This window comes from Molossus molossus, unplaced genomic scaffold (genome assembly GCF_014108415.1).
Source record: "Molossus molossus isolate mMolMol1 unplaced genomic scaffold, mMolMol1.p scaffold_m16_p_8, whole genome shotgun sequence".
Taxonomy (NCBI): Eukaryota; Metazoa; Chordata; class Mammalia; order Chiroptera; family Molossidae; genus Molossus; species Molossus molossus.
The window spans coordinates 73,473,396-73,491,117 of NW_023425402.1; the positions used below are offsets into that span (position 1 = coordinate 73,473,396).

At 38.6% G+C, this 17,722-nt stretch overlaps 1 protein-coding gene across 2 annotated transcripts in view; it reads right to left on the reverse strand.

Annotated features, from left to right (window-relative positions):
- Positions 1-15,956, reverse strand: part of ROS1 (ROS proto-oncogene 1, receptor tyrosine kinase) — a 96,734-nt gene extending 80,778 nt beyond the window's left edge. For both annotated transcript variants that reach the window (XM_036248747.1, XM_036248746.1), the window contains exons 1-5: positions 15,834-15,956; positions 8,750-8,794; positions 8,305-8,364; positions 6,389-6,415; positions 1,659-1,719 (exon numbers count right to left, since the gene is read on the reverse strand). In XM_036248747.1, the coding sequence (XP_036104640.1) occupies positions 1,659-1,719; positions 6,389-6,415; positions 8,305-8,364; positions 8,750-8,794; positions 15,834-15,956 (316 nt within the window). The remainder of the gene's footprint in view (positions 1-1,658; positions 1,720-6,388; positions 6,416-8,304; positions 8,365-8,749; positions 8,795-15,833) is intronic.
- Between the last annotated feature and the right edge of the window lie 1,766 nt (positions 15,957-17,722).

A 17,722-nucleotide genomic window follows, 5' to 3' on the forward strand; every position in this document is an offset into this window, starting at 1 on the left:
ATAACAAACTAAAGGTCTGTAAGCATAAATGCTTTTATTTAGGTTCGATACATCTTATTTGCCAGTGGTACATAAACACTGATCCAAAGCCAGTGAGTAATTTAAAATAAAGCACTAATTATACTTGAATTCTAACCACCAAGTTGTATAAATAGTTGTATAAATAAGTTGGTAGTAAAATTTCAGAATATAAGAAAAGGGTGTAAATAAAAGTTTCCCAAACCCTCTCAGTTCTGAAATTTCTAGTTTCTCAGTTATTTTTTTCAGGACTCTCTGGACCAAAAGAATGACCTAACAGTTCCATTTATTATTATAATTTAAGCATGCATGCTCTATCAGTTTAGTAGATGTTTAAAAAAAATAACGCATAAATTGAAAGACAAAATATTTTTATTTCATCCTTTAATAAAAATAATTGCCAACTAATGGGATCTGTGTGCTTATTGGGCACTGCACAAGTTCTCCAATATTGTAATCACATTGGGTACCACCTCCTCATTTCCTGTTCCATGTTGAGTTTCTCATGGCACTTGCTTTTTATCACAGCAATAACCAAAAAAGTCCAGCATCACAAAGATATGATAGCATATAAAGGAGTGTAGTGCAAGCCATTGTTCACACCGTGAACCACCTCCAGCTAGAAGTTCCAGAGTGTGCAGGAGATGTTGACTGTCCTGTTTCCCTCCATGTGTATAATGCCCCATGCTTCCCCCAGAGATGGATGTTATCACATCCTGGGACACTTCAGTGCGTAGTTTGGAAATCACAAAATATAAATTTTATCCACAGCAAACTCCCAACGACACAGAAGGAAAAACAGGTAATTTCACTACCTTTCCTCAGACACGTCAAAGAGGGTCTTTCATGGCACACTACAGGTCAGAAACCAAGCAGGACAGCAAGGCAAGATTCTCCACCCAGTTTCCACCAGCCACTGAGAGCAATACGTAAGCCATTGAAATGGTTTAAGGAAAAGTCAATCACCTCTCAGTCTGGAGGGAAGTATTTCTCAGTGGGAGGAGACCCCGAGGAATTGTGGAAAAGACAGCTGCGGACAGGCTGTGACTTATCAAAGCACTGGTCCTTCAGAAGCCACTAGAGAACTCACACTCTAGGGCAAAGTCACCCAGTCTGCTCTGAGATCAGGCAGAGGGAGCTGGAGACATATACACCCCTGTTCCTCACTTACTCAAAAATCTAACTCTGAGAAACGTAGCTTCTAAACATTCTGCAAATTTCCCAGAGTCTTGTAAGGAGCCATACCTATGGCAGATACTTTATTGAATAACTTCTAGCTAAATAATTTAGTGAACATTAAATTTAAAAATTTCTATACTCTCTGTTCGTGAAAACAGGGGCATTAACTGACAACTGTCTCTCTTATTGAGAGGATTGATTGTATCTACTGAACTGAAGGTAGAATCTCAGGTTCTAAACATCACTCATGTGCTGTTCCCCCCCTTTGGCTCTGAAAGAAGAGTCTCACTGAATCTCTCTCAAAATGGCTCCCACATTCGAAATGACTGAATTATAGACAGACAGGTCATAGAGATATAGAAGTCTAGATCTTCTAAGAGATGGGTCATTATCCTCACATAAGCATAGGTTCCTAGAGCAGTGTGGATTGTTTTCAGTAACAGCTGCATGTGTCTACTTACCCAGGACTTCCTCTTCATATGCACCTTCAGAGCTGCTGCAGCCGACCTCGCATGATTCTCGCTGTGGGAGACACGTGGCGTGCCAGTCAGGGCAGACTTTGGCTGATAAGCTTCAATTAAATTTTGAAATCTGTATGCCTAATATGTAAGTATACCAGTATACCAGTTATTGCAACTGCAATACTTAAAGTTTCCATTGGCCAGAAGGATTAGAACAGGACCTTTCAAAGTTTTTTGATCGTGTCCCAGATTCCAAAATACATGTAATGAAACAACTTAGTACACACATACATGTTGGGGTAAACACATTCTTGAAACAGCATTTACTTTTTTTCCCCTTTTAACAGTTTTATTGAGATCTGTTTCGTGTATCATAAAATTCCCCCATCTAAAACACACGGTTCAGTGGTTTTTAGTATATTCACAGAATTGTTCAATCATCACTACAGTCTAATTTTAGAACAGCTTCATCCCAAAAAGAAATCTCATACCTGTGACACAATGTTTGTTCTGTTCTAGTCTATTCCATTTCATTTGATTATTGGGACTCTACTCACTAAATTGATTTCATGACTCTTTAATGGGTCACACTCCACATTCTGAAAAAACACTGAGCTCAACGATGTAATTATATTTGCCATCTCAGTCAAAGGTTTGGTGAGCTAATAACCTAAAACTCTAGGCAAAAATTATACCTATTTATTTCTTAAATCCATGCCTTCCTTGAAAACTTAAAAACTGACGATAATCTGTATAGTAAGTGAACATTTTAATGGAAGTCTTAATACCAATGTTAAATTTTAAGGTCTACAAAAACATAATGGCGACTAACATATCTCATTAACCAAAATCAGAGTCAAACATTTTGATGACTGAGACACAAATTTCCTGCAATTCTTAACAGATGTATTAACATTAGCTATGGGGGGAAAAAAAAAAAAAAACTTGGAGAAAAGACACACATTGTAAAACTACTACACAATCATGATCAATCTTCCTGGTCTCATTCAATTTATAATACCTAGGACAACATGCTATTGTTTCTCATGATAATAGTGGAAACCATAGCACAATGCATTTGCCCTGAACATCCCAGGTAGCGGACTGTGATTTGCAAATACTAGTTGTCCAGTGTTTGATCTGTGCCCTCAGAGGAAGTGAAGTCTGATAAGCCCAGGTTTACCTAGTTAAGGATTAATTTAAACACCTCAGTTTGGCCTCAGGATTATTTGATTTAAGGGTTTAATATATTTTTCACATTTTTGCAGGTTTCAGTATAATACATTCAACACGTTTATTACCTGTAGAGAACAAATATACCAAGTAGCAGCAAAATTATCACGTAACATGGGTTTTTTTCCAAGAAGGAAAACTGAGGAAGAAGAAACGGGGTGAAATAATGTTTATTTGGAAATATAGCTAGTATTGACTATTGGGGAAATAGTGGGCCTATTTTTCCTGCATTTTTTCTTTTCAGGGGGACATAGATAATAAAATTATGATCTATCTAGGCATTTAAATGTTTTATTTCGTTTACTTTTTATGAAGCTTGTCTTTTTTCTAGCTTTATTAAGATATAATTGACATAAAACACTGTGTAAGTTTAAAGTGTACAATATGTGGATTTGATACATTTATATAATGCGATATGATGACCACCATAACATTAGCTAATACCACCATCCTGTCACATAATTACCTTTTTAAGATCAATTCTTTTAACAACATTCTTCTCCCCCCCCCCCAGCCAATCTAAATAATTTTGAACTTCAAATGGAGTTTTCCAGTGTTTCTCATGTTTGAGTTGTCAGGAGAGAATCTAAAGGTCCTTAAATTTAAGGAATTCACAGAATCTGAGCTAAAAGCCTCTGTATATTCTGGGCTACTGAGCTGCCATCCTATTGCAGAAGCCAAGCTCACACTTCCCAGAGGCTCCACCAGCCTGCTGTCTCTGTTCCCACGACTGACTGCTCTCATCTCTGCCATAGTAGTAAGACCATCTTTATCACCATTCCTCTGGCTCCATCCTGTGGCTCCTAGCCTGGCACGTGTTTACCCTGTACCACAGGGGGGACACACATGCCACCCCTGGGACACCCCTCATGCAGCTGCTCCAGAAGAACAGTGGCTTCATTTCCTAAAAAAATCACTCACTCATTCAGAAAATACTGATACCTTTTATGTGCCGAGCACTGTTTTAGGCTCTAAAGATTTGGCGATGAGCAACCTGGCTAAGTTCCCTGCCTGCATGGAATTCACATCCCCTTAGAAGGGAGTACATAGAAAATAACAGAGTAACAAATTTAAAAACAAAATACTTTCAGATTGTGAAAAGTGCTGTGAAGAAAATAAAACAAGTCAAAGGCAGGAGGCAAGACTAGGCAGGAAGGAGATTTACTTTCATTAGGATGATCAGGAAGAACCGTGCAGAGGTGACGCTCAAGGCAAGACCCAGGGATCAGAAGGAGCTGGCTGGCAAAGGGCTGGGTGGAACTAAGGCCCCGAGGCAGCGCCCAGACACGCAAAGAGGGAAGGCCAGTGTGGTGAAGCACAGGGAACAGGGAGAGGGAGGGGTAAGATGAGGCTGGAGAGGGAGCAAACGGTTTGTAATTTTTCTCAAACAACAATGAGAAGCCATAAAATGGTTTTTAGAAACAGTATAATCTACCTTTTAAACACTCAGGGAAAAGCCATCTTACTGGCTAACATCATTTTCCAAGTTATATTTTGCTAAAGCTTTCACTTCCAAGACTATTGCCTCCAAGAAACATGTAGAAATTCTAAGCAACCTGGGTTAAAGCATGCCTGGTTGCAGAGGTCATTTACTAAAGGTGGGAGCAGTTCAATTTAAAATATATCTCTGTCTCTTTAAAGAGTGTATTACTGTTCAGTTCCACATTATTTAAAGAATAACGTTTTGAAGTGTAAAACAGCAAAGTATAAATAGAACAGAATAGAATAATTATATGTTAGGACACTAAGAGAAAAAATTTACATTGTAGAAGCACAGAATTGGGCAGCACAGTGAGTAAGGAGGCCTACTGCATCCGCAATCCGATTGTGGGCGGCCTCCAGAGTTTAGAGACAACTAACTCTCTGGTTTCCTACGCACAATCTCCTGAGACTGTCTTATTGTTATGTGGGAATTTTTTTTTTGGGGGGGGGGTTGTTAATCACACTAAAGGGTTCTCAAGCAAGTTTTTCCTTCCTTCCTTCCTTCCTTCCTTCCTTCCTTCCTTCCTTCCTTCCTTCCTTCCTTCCTTCCTTCCTTCCTTCCTCCCTTTCTTCCCTTTCTTTCCTTTCTTTCATTCCAATCAAGAAGGGTTTTTAATTGTCTACTTACACATGGGGCCATTTCCCCCCTGTGTTTTATCTCTTCTTAGCCAACCCCACCACCATCCACTCCCAAGTAAAAATCACTCATGTACAGAGTAATCACAGACTCACAGACTATTGAGAAAATATTCCACTTTAAATTTTTTGTTTTTCTTTTTATTACCAACTAAAGGGGAATTTTTAAAATTTTACTAATAGGATGTCATTTGTCCTCCTTCCTCAGGCAAGATAAATTAGTTCTGTTATCTGGTTTTAAGAACATTTACAAACAATACAACATAGATCTTAAACTGAGAAATAATGTAGTCATAAACACTGTCAAATAATCTAAAATGAATTCTGAAGAATGGGTTAAGTTCAAGAAGACTGAGTAGGAAAAGATCCAAGTCCTAAGGTCTTTCTGAAGGACCAGAGAAAATCACGTGCAGGGGGAGAGCTGGCCAGGAGGGACCTGACCAGAGAAAGTCGCGTGCAGGGCAGAGCTGGCCAGGAGGGACCTGACCAGAGAAAGTCGCGTGCAGTGGGGAGAGCTGGCCAGGAGGGACCTGACCGTGGGAAGTGAGAGGAGCCCGGGCAGCCAGAGCCAGCGCCAAGTCCCTCATCAGCGTAGCAAGAAAAGAAAAGCTGGGTTTCAAAACGTTGTCAAAGGAGTTTGTCGACTAAAGAATAAAATGCAACTCAAGCCCTGGCCAGTTTGGCTCAGCGGTTAGAGCGTCGGCCTGCGGTCCGGAGAGACCGGGGTTCGGTTCCCGCTAAGGGCATGTACCTCGGTTGCAGCTTGTCCCCGGCCCTGGTTGGTCGTGCGGGTGGCAGCCACTCGATGTGTCCCTTTCACATCGATGTTTCTCTCTCTCTCTCCCTTCCTCTCTCTCCCTCCCACTCTATCTGTACAAAAAATGGAAAAACATCCTCAGGTGAGGATAAAAAAAAATTTTTTTAAATGCAACTCAAGTGTTCTTTTTTAATGCATTGTATTTAATGCTAGAGCATGTTTTTTAAGGGGAAGAACACGAAACCAGCAGAGATAAAGACATCCTTACATCTGTTCCTGCCTTTCTCCCCGCAACCTCTCCTGCCCAGGCTTCAGGAATTAGACCTTTCAAACCAGACGAGCAATATATGTGTATAAATGTGAATGTGTGTATACGTATACACATCTGGATACCCTTTCATACACTATATATGCACATAGATATTTAAAATTCAGCAAACATTTGGGTCAAAAATGGAATTGCACAGTCATCTTTACGCCCAGAATCATAGTGCTCCCAAGAAGAATGTCTCTGAGCACTGAGAATGACTCAGGTTCCTTATTCTTATTTGACCAGCTTTTTGAACAAGAGATAAAGAGGTGGAGTTTGATGGCACCTTTTTTACAAGGATTGCCAACTTACCTCGCAAACTGTGGCATAGGTGTCATTCTGCACGAAAGAAAGGAAAGAAAAATTACTTAAAATCTTTAAAGCTACAAATAATTTTAATGACACTTAGCTTGACATTTCTTCCACATTAATTTCTTTATCCCCCCTTGGGCTAACAACCAATAAAAAAGACAATTAAAAGCAAGGGAGCCCAGAGCTGGGCCTTCTGTCCGGACAGCTCACTGAAGGCACAGCTGTAACTTATGTTGTTTGCATCACTGGAAAAATGATGAGCATGATGTCTGCTAGAAAGTCCCAGTCCAGCAAGAGGTATCTGTGATGGGCCAGGTTAGAGAATGAAGAGGTGTTGGCATATGCCCAGGGAAGACCTGGAATGAAAACCACCAATAGCTCCAGCTACAAAGGCAGCGGATCCCTCTGCCCAGATTGGCCATGCTAGCACCCACTATGTTTTCAGGACTGTTTCTGACAACGGATGGTGCTTGCCGTTCACTTACTTGTCAGTGTTGTTTGAGCACCTGCTATCTGCCCCTCACTGTGTTCAGTGCAGGAGACACAGTGTGTATAGGACAGAGCGTCCTGCCCTGGTGGACTTACATGTTGGGAAAAAACACATAACCAGACAAATAATTATTTAAATTGCAATTTGTAAAAGTGCCGCCAAGGAGAGGTGAACGTGTTTTAGAGTGTATAATTGTTCTGAGATCACCTTTTGGGAACTTCCATTCTATGGAGCACTCGGTCACAAACATGAGAGTGGGTGTGCGTAACCCCCGGGAAGGAGTTCGAGGACATACTACGCAGGAACAGCTGTGAGGACTATAGGATGGTTAATGTCCTTATTTAAATCTCAATGCTACAATTTGAGTAATTAACAGAAAATGATATTACCAAAGTTACCATGACCTTACTGATTTAATCTCTGACCCTGAACAACTGGCAATACAACCCACTTTATTTTTTATTTTATTTATTAATTTGTTTTTGTTACAGATGTTTCTCATTTTACCCCCATTGACACCCTCCTCCCCTTCCCCGCTGCTCCATCCCCAGCTTTGTTGTCTATATTCATTGGTCATGCATACATGCATGTAAGCTCTGTGGTTTATCTTTCCCCACAACCCCCCCCCCGGGGCTTGTCAGCCTGTACCCCACCTCCATGTCTCTGGGTTAATTTGCAATACAACCCACTACAAATTGTACAATTTTTATCCATGAAATTGAGTAATGACAGTGTATCAGGCACTATCCTTAGGAGGGAGATTCCATTATTATCCTCGTTTAATGATGAGAAAAATACACTAACAATGGTTAAGTACCTCCACTAAGTCACACACTAAATGGCAAACCTGAGATAAATGAAAAATAAAGTATTAAAGGATATATCTCCTACATAAAGAGAAATAAACCTAGGTGCTTGTGGCCTCTGGATTACTACTACCATGTTCCCTACAGAGAAACTTTGGACATGACCTAGGGCCCTGCTGTTTAAGAGGGACCTGGACCCCACAGCATCGCACCACTTGGGAGCTTGTTATCAGTGCAGAATCTCAGGTCCCTCTCAGACCTACTGAATCAGAATCCGCATTTCAATAAGACCCCCAGTTACATGTATATTAAAATCTGAGAACTGCAGGACCAGAAAATTTAACAAATACCTCACATCCTACTAAAAGACCTTTCTAGGTGTCAGCAATTGGGCATCCCTGGGGTTTCATGGTTTGTGTTAAACTCCTTTGGTCTCCAGCTGTGATAGTAATAGTGGTCTCAGTTTCCCCCCCACTACCATGTATTACTCAGGGTAGCATACTTTCCCTATAAGGCCAAGCCAAATAATTGAAAGCCAATTGAAATTCAAATAAGAATCCACTTAGACAACTTTTCAGGGCAAACACTAGTATCAAAACAGAAGCATAGTTAATACTTACACATTTTAAAGCACACTTTTCCTGATCCACAGAGTTCCAAAAATGACATCCCTGGATGCACTGCAAGAGACAGTGGTGACTGAACAAAGGGGCTTTTTTTTGGTCATCTGAACATGCAACATGGTGACAGAAGGCGTTTTAGAAACAGAAATCTACTGAGGAATCTGTGGCCTGGAAAGAAACAGGACCTTCGGGGTTCTAAGCAGAGCAGGCCTGTCTACAGACCGCAGGGTGGTGCTCTTTCCACTTCAGTACACTGTCCCTGACTTCCTTTCTCAATATTTAATAATTCACACTTATAACTATTTTTATCATCCTTCCTCCAGCAGGAACAAATAAACGAGATTTTACTTAGGAAATACCTTATTGTAATAGAACCTGACCATTGCCCCTTTTTATCAAAGCAAACACTGTACAGTTTTTAACGATAGAAGCAATGACTCACCGGCTCGCTCAGATTATACGGCGCGCCGCTGTCCAGATGCCTGCCCTGCAAGGAAGAAGGAGGTAATAAACACCAGCTCCCACTCCTGTGTTCAGTAATAACCACCACACCTTTTCAAAAAAAGCTTCCTGAAACAGTGCTGCCTCCTTAGTGTTTTCTAACTGTAAAGTAAGCAGAAGAAAGTCTTCAAGTCATTAAATCAGTCATGAAATCAGACAAAATGCCAGTACAAATTATAAGATGTAGCCTGGCTGGTGTGGTTCAGTGGATTGAGCCTTGTCCCATGGACTGAAAGGTCCCAGTTCAATTCCTGGTCAGAGCACATGCCTGGGTTTCAGGCTCAAGCCCCAGTAGGGGGCGTGCAGGACATACCTTTCTCACATAGATGTTTCTATCTCTCTCCCTTCCTCTCTCTCTAAAAAAATTAATATATATATAATATATATATGATGTAATGTCTAAGAATGCTACAGAAATGATAATGGTGGGATGGGGGTGTGGCCATAAGGAGTGGTTATGGACAAAGGAGAGTGTCTCGCACAGTATTAAATAAGCCTGTGACATTAGTCAATCCATCAGTCAAAGGGCTCCTGGATTAAACCTGAATTATGTTCAGATTTTTCTTTTTAAAAGTAGTCTTATTAAGAGTAGAGGAAAACACAAATTCAATTTTACATAGAGTAAAACATCAGATTACTCTGTTTATTTCTCATGTTTTTATAAATTTGAAGAACTTTTTTGTGCTGGGGAAAATAAAAGAAATGGGAACAAAGCGGGGGAATCTTTAAATTGTTCATGCTCACCCTGTTCCGTATTTGAATGGAGTCCTTCATAAACAGAAGGGCTCACAAAAGATGGCAATACTGGGCCTATGATTATTAGATATACACTTAAATAACATTATATAGATACGACCTAACTGTCTCACTGATTGACTTAAAATTATGAACAAGGGAAAACTAAAGGAATTTTTCTAGTTGGTACTGCTCAAAACCTCCCCTTAAAAGTTGCTGAATTTGCCCTGGCCGGTTGCTGGCCGGGGCCTGGGTTCAGTTCCCGCTAAGGGCATGTACCTCAGTTGCAGTTGTCCCCAGTCCTGGTTGAGTCGTGTGGGTGGCAACCACTCGATGTGTCCCTTTCACGTCGATGTTTCTCTCTCTCTCTCCCTCCCACTCTATCTGAACAAAATATCAAAAAATGTCCTTGGGTGAGGATAAAAAAAAAGGTTGCTGAATTTGAACCACTGAATCAGAGAAGTGAATAATCCAACAAGGAGCACACATTCTGACTTGACTGGTGTTGGGGGGAGGGGGGCGGATTAAGCATCTGTTGTGACTTTCTGAACATCCCATGCTTTTCGGGTGGGAGAGAAAAGATGTTCATCACTAAGTGCATCGAGCACGCTCTCTCCCTTCCATGTAAGCACCATCATTATTCTCTTCCCTCTATCCCCTGCACCTGGAACAGTGACCGAGGGATAATAGGTGTTCAATAAATATATACTGAAGTAATAAATCCATGAATTCAAAACGGCTACTGCTCAGGAATGCTCCAGAAGTCCTGGCCTTGGGAGCACTGTCCAGGGCCTACCTAGCATTTTGGGGTTTTCTGAGAAGTAATCAGATACAGGAACCAAAACAGGAATGCTGCCATTTTTTTCTCTCATTTGATGTGTAGAAAAGATTCCTCTAATTGCCACTCCCTGACCACTTAAATTTGTAAAGAAGGATGCTTAATGTGCTTTTGTTTTTTAGGTTATGAATACTTAGAGATTAAGAATTGTATCTTTTAGACTAATTGTACATCCACGTGCTTAATGGTACTTTGTTTTCATGATTTTGTTCCATATAAAGCTTTTGATTCTCCTTTATATGACTGAACCACAATCATGTACAATTGAGTGTAAGAGAGTGCATTTGCAATTAAAATTATTCTTATTTCTTAAAAAAATCTGTTAGCTCATAAAAGCAAAAGGGTGAACCATGGGTAGTTTTTGTGTCCATACTCAACAATAAGACAAGAGGTGTTTCTTGATGACCATAAAGTGACATTGTAACAGTACTGAGGCCTCCTGCTGGCAGCTCTCAAGATTAAATATAACAGGCTGAATGGGATGCCCATCAGGGGGTCTTGGGCAAAGGTAGCCTCATGAGTCAGGTGTATAAGGTTTGGAGGAAGCAGATTTTGTCAACATGCTCCCCTAATTACCACTCGATTTCCATCCTCCTCCTCATCATCATTATAGCTAACAATCTGTGAGCAACTCCTCTGTTCCAGGCATTCTTCAAGGTGCTTTACACTAAATCTCATTTAACACCATAACAACCCCATTAGGTAGGTGCTGTTATCAACTTCATTACACAGCTGAAAAACCAGGGACATTCATTAAACTGCCCGAGTTAGAATTTGAAGGGGGATGAGAGTGATTGCCTCCAGAACCTTTGCTCTTAACCAAAGCACAGATGCCTCCTATAACCTGCACCAAACTCCCATTCCTCACTTTGGATTAGGAACTGCCCATTTACCTTGGGTCCACTTGCTCCAATCATCAGCTTAGAACACACAACCCCAGTCCTGGACCTCAAGTCCTCCTAAGCCAACACCTACTTCTTGGCACAAGATTTTCCATCCTGTCCACCTCAGCCGGAACCAATTTCATTTACTTCCTACCCTAATAAACGAAACAGAGCAGAATGATCTACATTTTAATGCCAATGCTACAGATGTGATATTTTAATAGTTAACCTGCACTGTCCAAATTTAGTATCTCACCAGAGACATAAGTAAAATCATATTTAAATCATGAAGCTCTGTGGGGATTCAATTACATAATGCATTAATTATTATAGCAAAGTGCCAGGCACTTAGGAATGTTATTAATATTACATGCAAACTTGTTATCAACAGCCTTTGCAGACATATCTTTGGTCAGTTATACAATAATCTCTTCAGATAAATTTCTTGATGTTCAGGATTAAAAGTATACTTTTTCTGTTAAGTTTGATATTTATTAACCCATATTTTCTAGGAATCTATCAAGTTACATCCTAACACACAGTACATGAAAGTACCAGTTTATCCAAACTTCGCCAACCAAATGTTTCTATCTTCGCCAAACTGGTAGAAGAAAAGTTGGTAATTCATTTTTACTGTGTACTTATATGGTTTCTATGAAGTTGAACATCACATGCTTTTTAGCCATTTATATTTCTTTTTTCTTTCTTTTGAAATAGGTCTTCATTGTTCTAAACTTATTTTAAATACTTTTATATACACAAGGGTTGATAAAATTTTGTTTATCATATGTAATCCTTTTTCCCTTTTTTTTTAAAATCCTCACAGGAGGACATTTTTCCATATTTTGTTCAGACAGAGTGGGAGTAAGAGAGAAAGAAACATCGATATGAAAGGGACACATCGAGTGGCTGCCACCCGCACGACCAACCAGGGCCGGGGACAAACTGCAACCGAGGTACATGCCCTTAGCGGGAACCGAACCTGGGTCTCTCTGGACCGCAGGCCGACGCTCTAACTGCTGAGCCAAACTAGCCAGGGCCTTTTCCCCATTTTTTACTTTGTTTTTACTATGTTCTGTTTACTGTCATATAAAGTTTTTAAGCAGTCAGATTTATTAATAATATTTTTTAGGGATTCTGGATTTTTGAGTAAGGCCTCTTAAAGCATTCCCACTCCAAGATTATCAAAATATTTGCTCCTGGTTTATTTTAGTATTTTTGTAAGGTAAAGTCTTGTTTTGTTTTTGTTATTTGTCTGGATTTAAATCTCACACACCCCTCCCTTTTCTTAATACCTCCGGGAATTTATTTGAATCTGAAGGAGATGTAGGAAGTTGTGGGTTTTTATTCTTTTCTAAACTTTTTCTAATGGCTATTTTTTAGGGCAGTTTTAGGTTTATAACAGAATTGAGATTAAGGTACAGAGATTTTCCATATAACCTCTGCCCTCACACCTACACAGCCCCCCTCATTGTCAACATCACTCATCAGAATAGTACATTTTACTATGGATGAACCTACATTGACAAATCATAATCACCCAAAGTCCACAGTTTATGTTAGAGTTCTATCTTGGTGTTGCCCTCTCTATGAGTTTGGACAAATGTATAATGGCATGTATCCATTGTAATGTCATACAGAATATTTACACAGCTCTAACAATCCTCCGTGTTCTGCTTATTCTTCTTCCCCCTTCTCACCTCCCAAAGCCTGTGGCTATCAACCACTGATCTTTCATTGTCTCCATAGTTTTGTCTTTTCTAGAAGGCCACAGAGTTGAAATCATACAGTATGTATCTTTTGCAAGGTGGCTTCTTTCATTTAGTAATATGCATTTAAATTCCTCCACGTCTTCTTATGGCTTGATCGTTTACTTCTTTTCAGCTCTAAATGATATTCTATTGTCTGGATGTGCCACAGTTTATTTATTTATTCACCTACTGAAGGAGGGAGTTCTTTATTCTAAATTGATAGCCCCACTTTGATTTGAATTGTCATCTTTATCATATTATATATGTACTCACTTATGTACATGGTCTTATTTCTAAATTGTATTCTGTTTTACTGGCCCATCTATTTCTACACCAATACAAACTGCGCTAATGTCTGGATATTTTATGAAATTTTTGGATTATGGTTTTGTTCAATTATCTTGTTATAAAGTGTTATATGCAAGGAAACTATTAATGTTTGTACTTTTTTAAACAGGACAACCTTCTGAACTCTAGTGCTTCCGATAGTCTTTTATTGAATTGAGTTGATAATTCTAACAGAATATTCATCAGCACTAGTTCCACAGTTGTTGGGATTTGTTACTCAAAACAAGGGTTTTGTTGCTGAAGATGAGAAAATTATGATTAAACAAAGCCACTCAGATGCTATTGCACTCTGTAGATATACAAGAAGAGGGTATATAAAAAAACATGTTTATAAATTATCTGGCCATGAATCTCTTTTGTTTCTTTTTCATAAAGGGTCTCACAATACTAGTGTTCTGAAGAATATTGTGTTTTGGTGTCTGTAGCACAAGGCATATATAATTCAAAAATGTTAAGTCAGTTGATGTAAATTACCCATACTTGAGCATAGAACTGTGATTTGTGCATTTTTGGACAGCAATTTTAATCATTCCTTTGTATAAAACTTTTGTGTGTTTTTTTTCTTTTTTAAAAGCAAAGATGCCTCAGTGTCAAGAACCACCCAGCCCTGGCCGGTTTGGCTCAGCAGTTAGAGAGTCAGCCTGCAGACCAGAAAGAACCACCCAGTAAAATCAAAGATGATCTTCACAGCAAATGTCCAGGCTAAAAAGGATAACACAAAACAAAATCAAACAGTATAATAAACTTGAGCACTTTATATATCCTTTCCCCACATCCATGTCTGTATTTACTGTTCATGCACCTAGCGCTCGTCCGCCCGGTCCCTGCGTGGGAGGCCCGGTGGAGAACCCTCAGCCACTGACCAGACTGGCGGACCGTGTCTCGCAGTCGCCACCACACTGGCTGCGCCTTTCTCTGTAGGTGGTGAACGGAAGGCAGCTCCGCAGAGGAACAAACTGTCTACTCCTGCTGCCAAACCCCGAAGTCCAAGAGCCCACACAAAAAGATGAGATAAAACTAAACCTAATTAAAAATAAAATCAATAAATTTGATTTTGAATAAAAAAGGAACTACAATAATGGAAACGACCAGCATCCATTTTGAGAGTAGCAATATTAACAGATTATAAAGATAGATTCATATGATGGAACAGTCTAAAGACATTAAAGATCCTGCTTCTGTAAAAACTTCAGGGTATAGGGGGAAACTCATAATATACCATTAAGTGAAAAAACTGGGTGCACAACAGTGTGTAAAACTGTATACGTATTTGAGGAAATAACACTTAAAGAAAATACAATCAGAGGTAATAGTGGTGGGATTATAGGGTTTTTTTTCCTTTATTCTTCTCTAATTTCTTCTCTAGCTTATAAATATTTTACAATAAATATGTATTCTTATTATAAACAGAGAACAATTTTAAATCTTTTACTAAAGAAAACATTGAATTGTTCCATTCCTTCCATTTTTAAGTTTGAATTCCACTGTAAAAACCTAAAGCATACAATTCTACATGAAAAGCAATGAAGTCTCCAGCAAAGATTTATATAAAAGACTACATTTTTTAAAAAGTACTATTATCCATAATAATATGCACAATAGTTTAAATTCAACCAAAAAGAGAACAACACAAATAAGTTTCTTTTCTAATCTACCCTTGACTTCTAGTTCCAATACTTTAGAATAATAATGAGTACTGTATTTTATTTGGTACCGTCATTATCTTTTAAAGTATGACTAAGTAGTGTCTCATGTAAGCTATCATGCTATTTCCTTTGTTTTTAGATGAGTGTATCTTTCCCTGGCCAGAATGTATTTGGTTTTAAAGTTAATTCAGCGACTAAGTACAACTAAATCACAATAACTAAAAAGATCTGAAATAATATATATAGGAGGGATGACACCCAGAAATGAGAAGAAAAACACAAATTTAAATTAAAAAAAAACAAACAAACTTCATTACTAATAAAATTACAAAAGCACAGATAGCAGTAAAGGAATATACAAACAATTCTTGCTTTTAAAATAAAATGTTCCACATGGCACTGCATCTGCTTTCTCGGTCACCCACCTCCCCATACAATCATCCATCCACAGTGTGAGTAGTACTGCTCTTTTTAACTGGAAGGCATTGCCCTGTGTTCAAACCTATATTATGCATCAAGACAAATATAAATAATTTTTTTAATAAATGAGTTTTAAAATCACAAATTTTTAAAGCATGCAAAACTGATTCTATTTAATCCCCCTGTACTCAAACCCCGGCCCTCCCAAAATCTATGAACAGATAAAGAAATAAAATAAGCACTGCTCTACCTTCTGCAATTATAAATGGTCCTAACTCACTTTGAAAAAAGAATCGTTCTCATGAAAAAATTTCTTATAAAGTGAAAATAATTTAATCCTTTATATCAAGCTGAATTCTGTGTTAGTTCCCACAAAGACAAATATTATACCAGTAAAACTTACCAGGTTAGTTACACATGACTTTAAGCAGCTGTTTAAAACTGTACACTGAACCACAGAAATCCATATGCAGCTGAGAGTCACAAAATTGACAAGTTTCAGGATTAGCCAGTAAATGTTCTTCATCACTTCACCAGCGGCAGAACTTTAGATGACCATTCTAATTTTCTCCATTTCGCTACATGAATTCTTTGGGTTTCATCACTTCAGTTGAAAGAGTGGCTGGTGGATATTTTTTGTAAATAATATATTTAGACCTTTTAGTTTAGACCTTTGAAGCCTAGATAGCTTGTAACATACACGTAACAGCTAGTTCATAACTTAGCTTTGTTTTACTCCCATAAAGAAAATCACCCACTGACTAAAGGTTAGATCTTAGAAGAGCGCTTCACATGAAAGTAAACACAGTGGAAAACGCACATTGCATTGCAGCAAGCATGTGACAGGTGCACAGTCTGAAACCGGGACGCTTGCGTGGATCATCCACCACTTTACTTTCTTGAGGTTGGTTCAGCTATGCAGCAAATTGGATTTTGACCATCTGTGCTTTAGCAGACAGTAGCACTATTCTAATAAAGAATTATTAGAAAAATAGAAGCGCTTAAATCGAACCATGTGGCAGAGAGGAAAACCCTTTGAGACCAAGAGCATATTTTAAAATTAATAACTAAACAAAGATAAAATTAATAGACACTCTGAGGGTGAAGTAAAGACAAGGAAGTTGGTTAGAGCCCTTTCAGAACTTCACTACATATTAACTAAAATACTGCCTTATCAGGTCTGGTGAGGCAGAGAGCTAAAACCAGCCACACAGAGACCTAAGACATGTACAAGTGTAGCTGTCTTGAAAAGGAAATATTGTAAAAATTTCAGTTAGCCATGATGAAAAAAATTTCATCAAGATAACATTAAGCTGAAGTTTAAACAAAGAATTTGAAATCTGCAAAGTACAGAAGTGAGTCACTCTGGATAATCACTTTTCAGATGGCTGAGGGTTAACTCTTTAAGGCCAGACGTTTTTGTGTTGGTGACCTTTCTCATGACAACCTAAAGTATCAAATAAACTTCCTTCTCTTCTTAAATAAATTATACTAATGTCCGTAGCCTCTTCTTAATGGCATGAGATCCTCACTGGAAGCAACACATGCATAAGGTTTGTTTTGAGCTGAAAATCTTTCAGTGAATGTTGACAAAACTGATGTACAACAGAGAGATGAATGGTACTGACTCCAGAATTGACCCCTAAAACAGATTTTCTTCAAAACAATTTTTCCACGGTTCACCTGCTTTTTGTTCATTTGCTGCATTTCAAAGAATGTAGATTAGAGAATATATAACCATTTGATTTCTTGATTAGAGGAACATAGTCCTCTTTCTACAAAATACACTTTTAAAACACGAGTCTACCTTGCCTAAGGGATTTTTTCATCCCAACAAAATTTATCTTCTTCACTGAATTATCTGTGCCTTTTCCTTGATTAGCACAAATAATATTTATAACTTTTACTTCAGTAAGAAAATGGACCATTAAGTATTTCCTTGAAAACCTAAGTAAAGTTTTAAAATTTCACTTTACTGGTGTGATGTAAAATACAAATTCTTTCCAAATTCAAGATTTTGTGCTCATTCTGGTTTTGGGAGTTTAACGGGCAAATGGATTTGTACTCGTGAGAATGGAGTACCTTCAAAGATACTTGTTGTGAAATTACTTATGTTAGCAAAAGATTGCAAACAACCTAAAAGCCTAGTAATATAATACTGGATTGATTTATTCACATATCTTATCCAGGTGATTTCTGCACCATGACTTGGACTTCTCCATAGCATGATGTTCTCCAAAAATTGCACTGCTTACATGGAGGCTTGGAGCTTTGGTGAAAGCATTCCAGTGT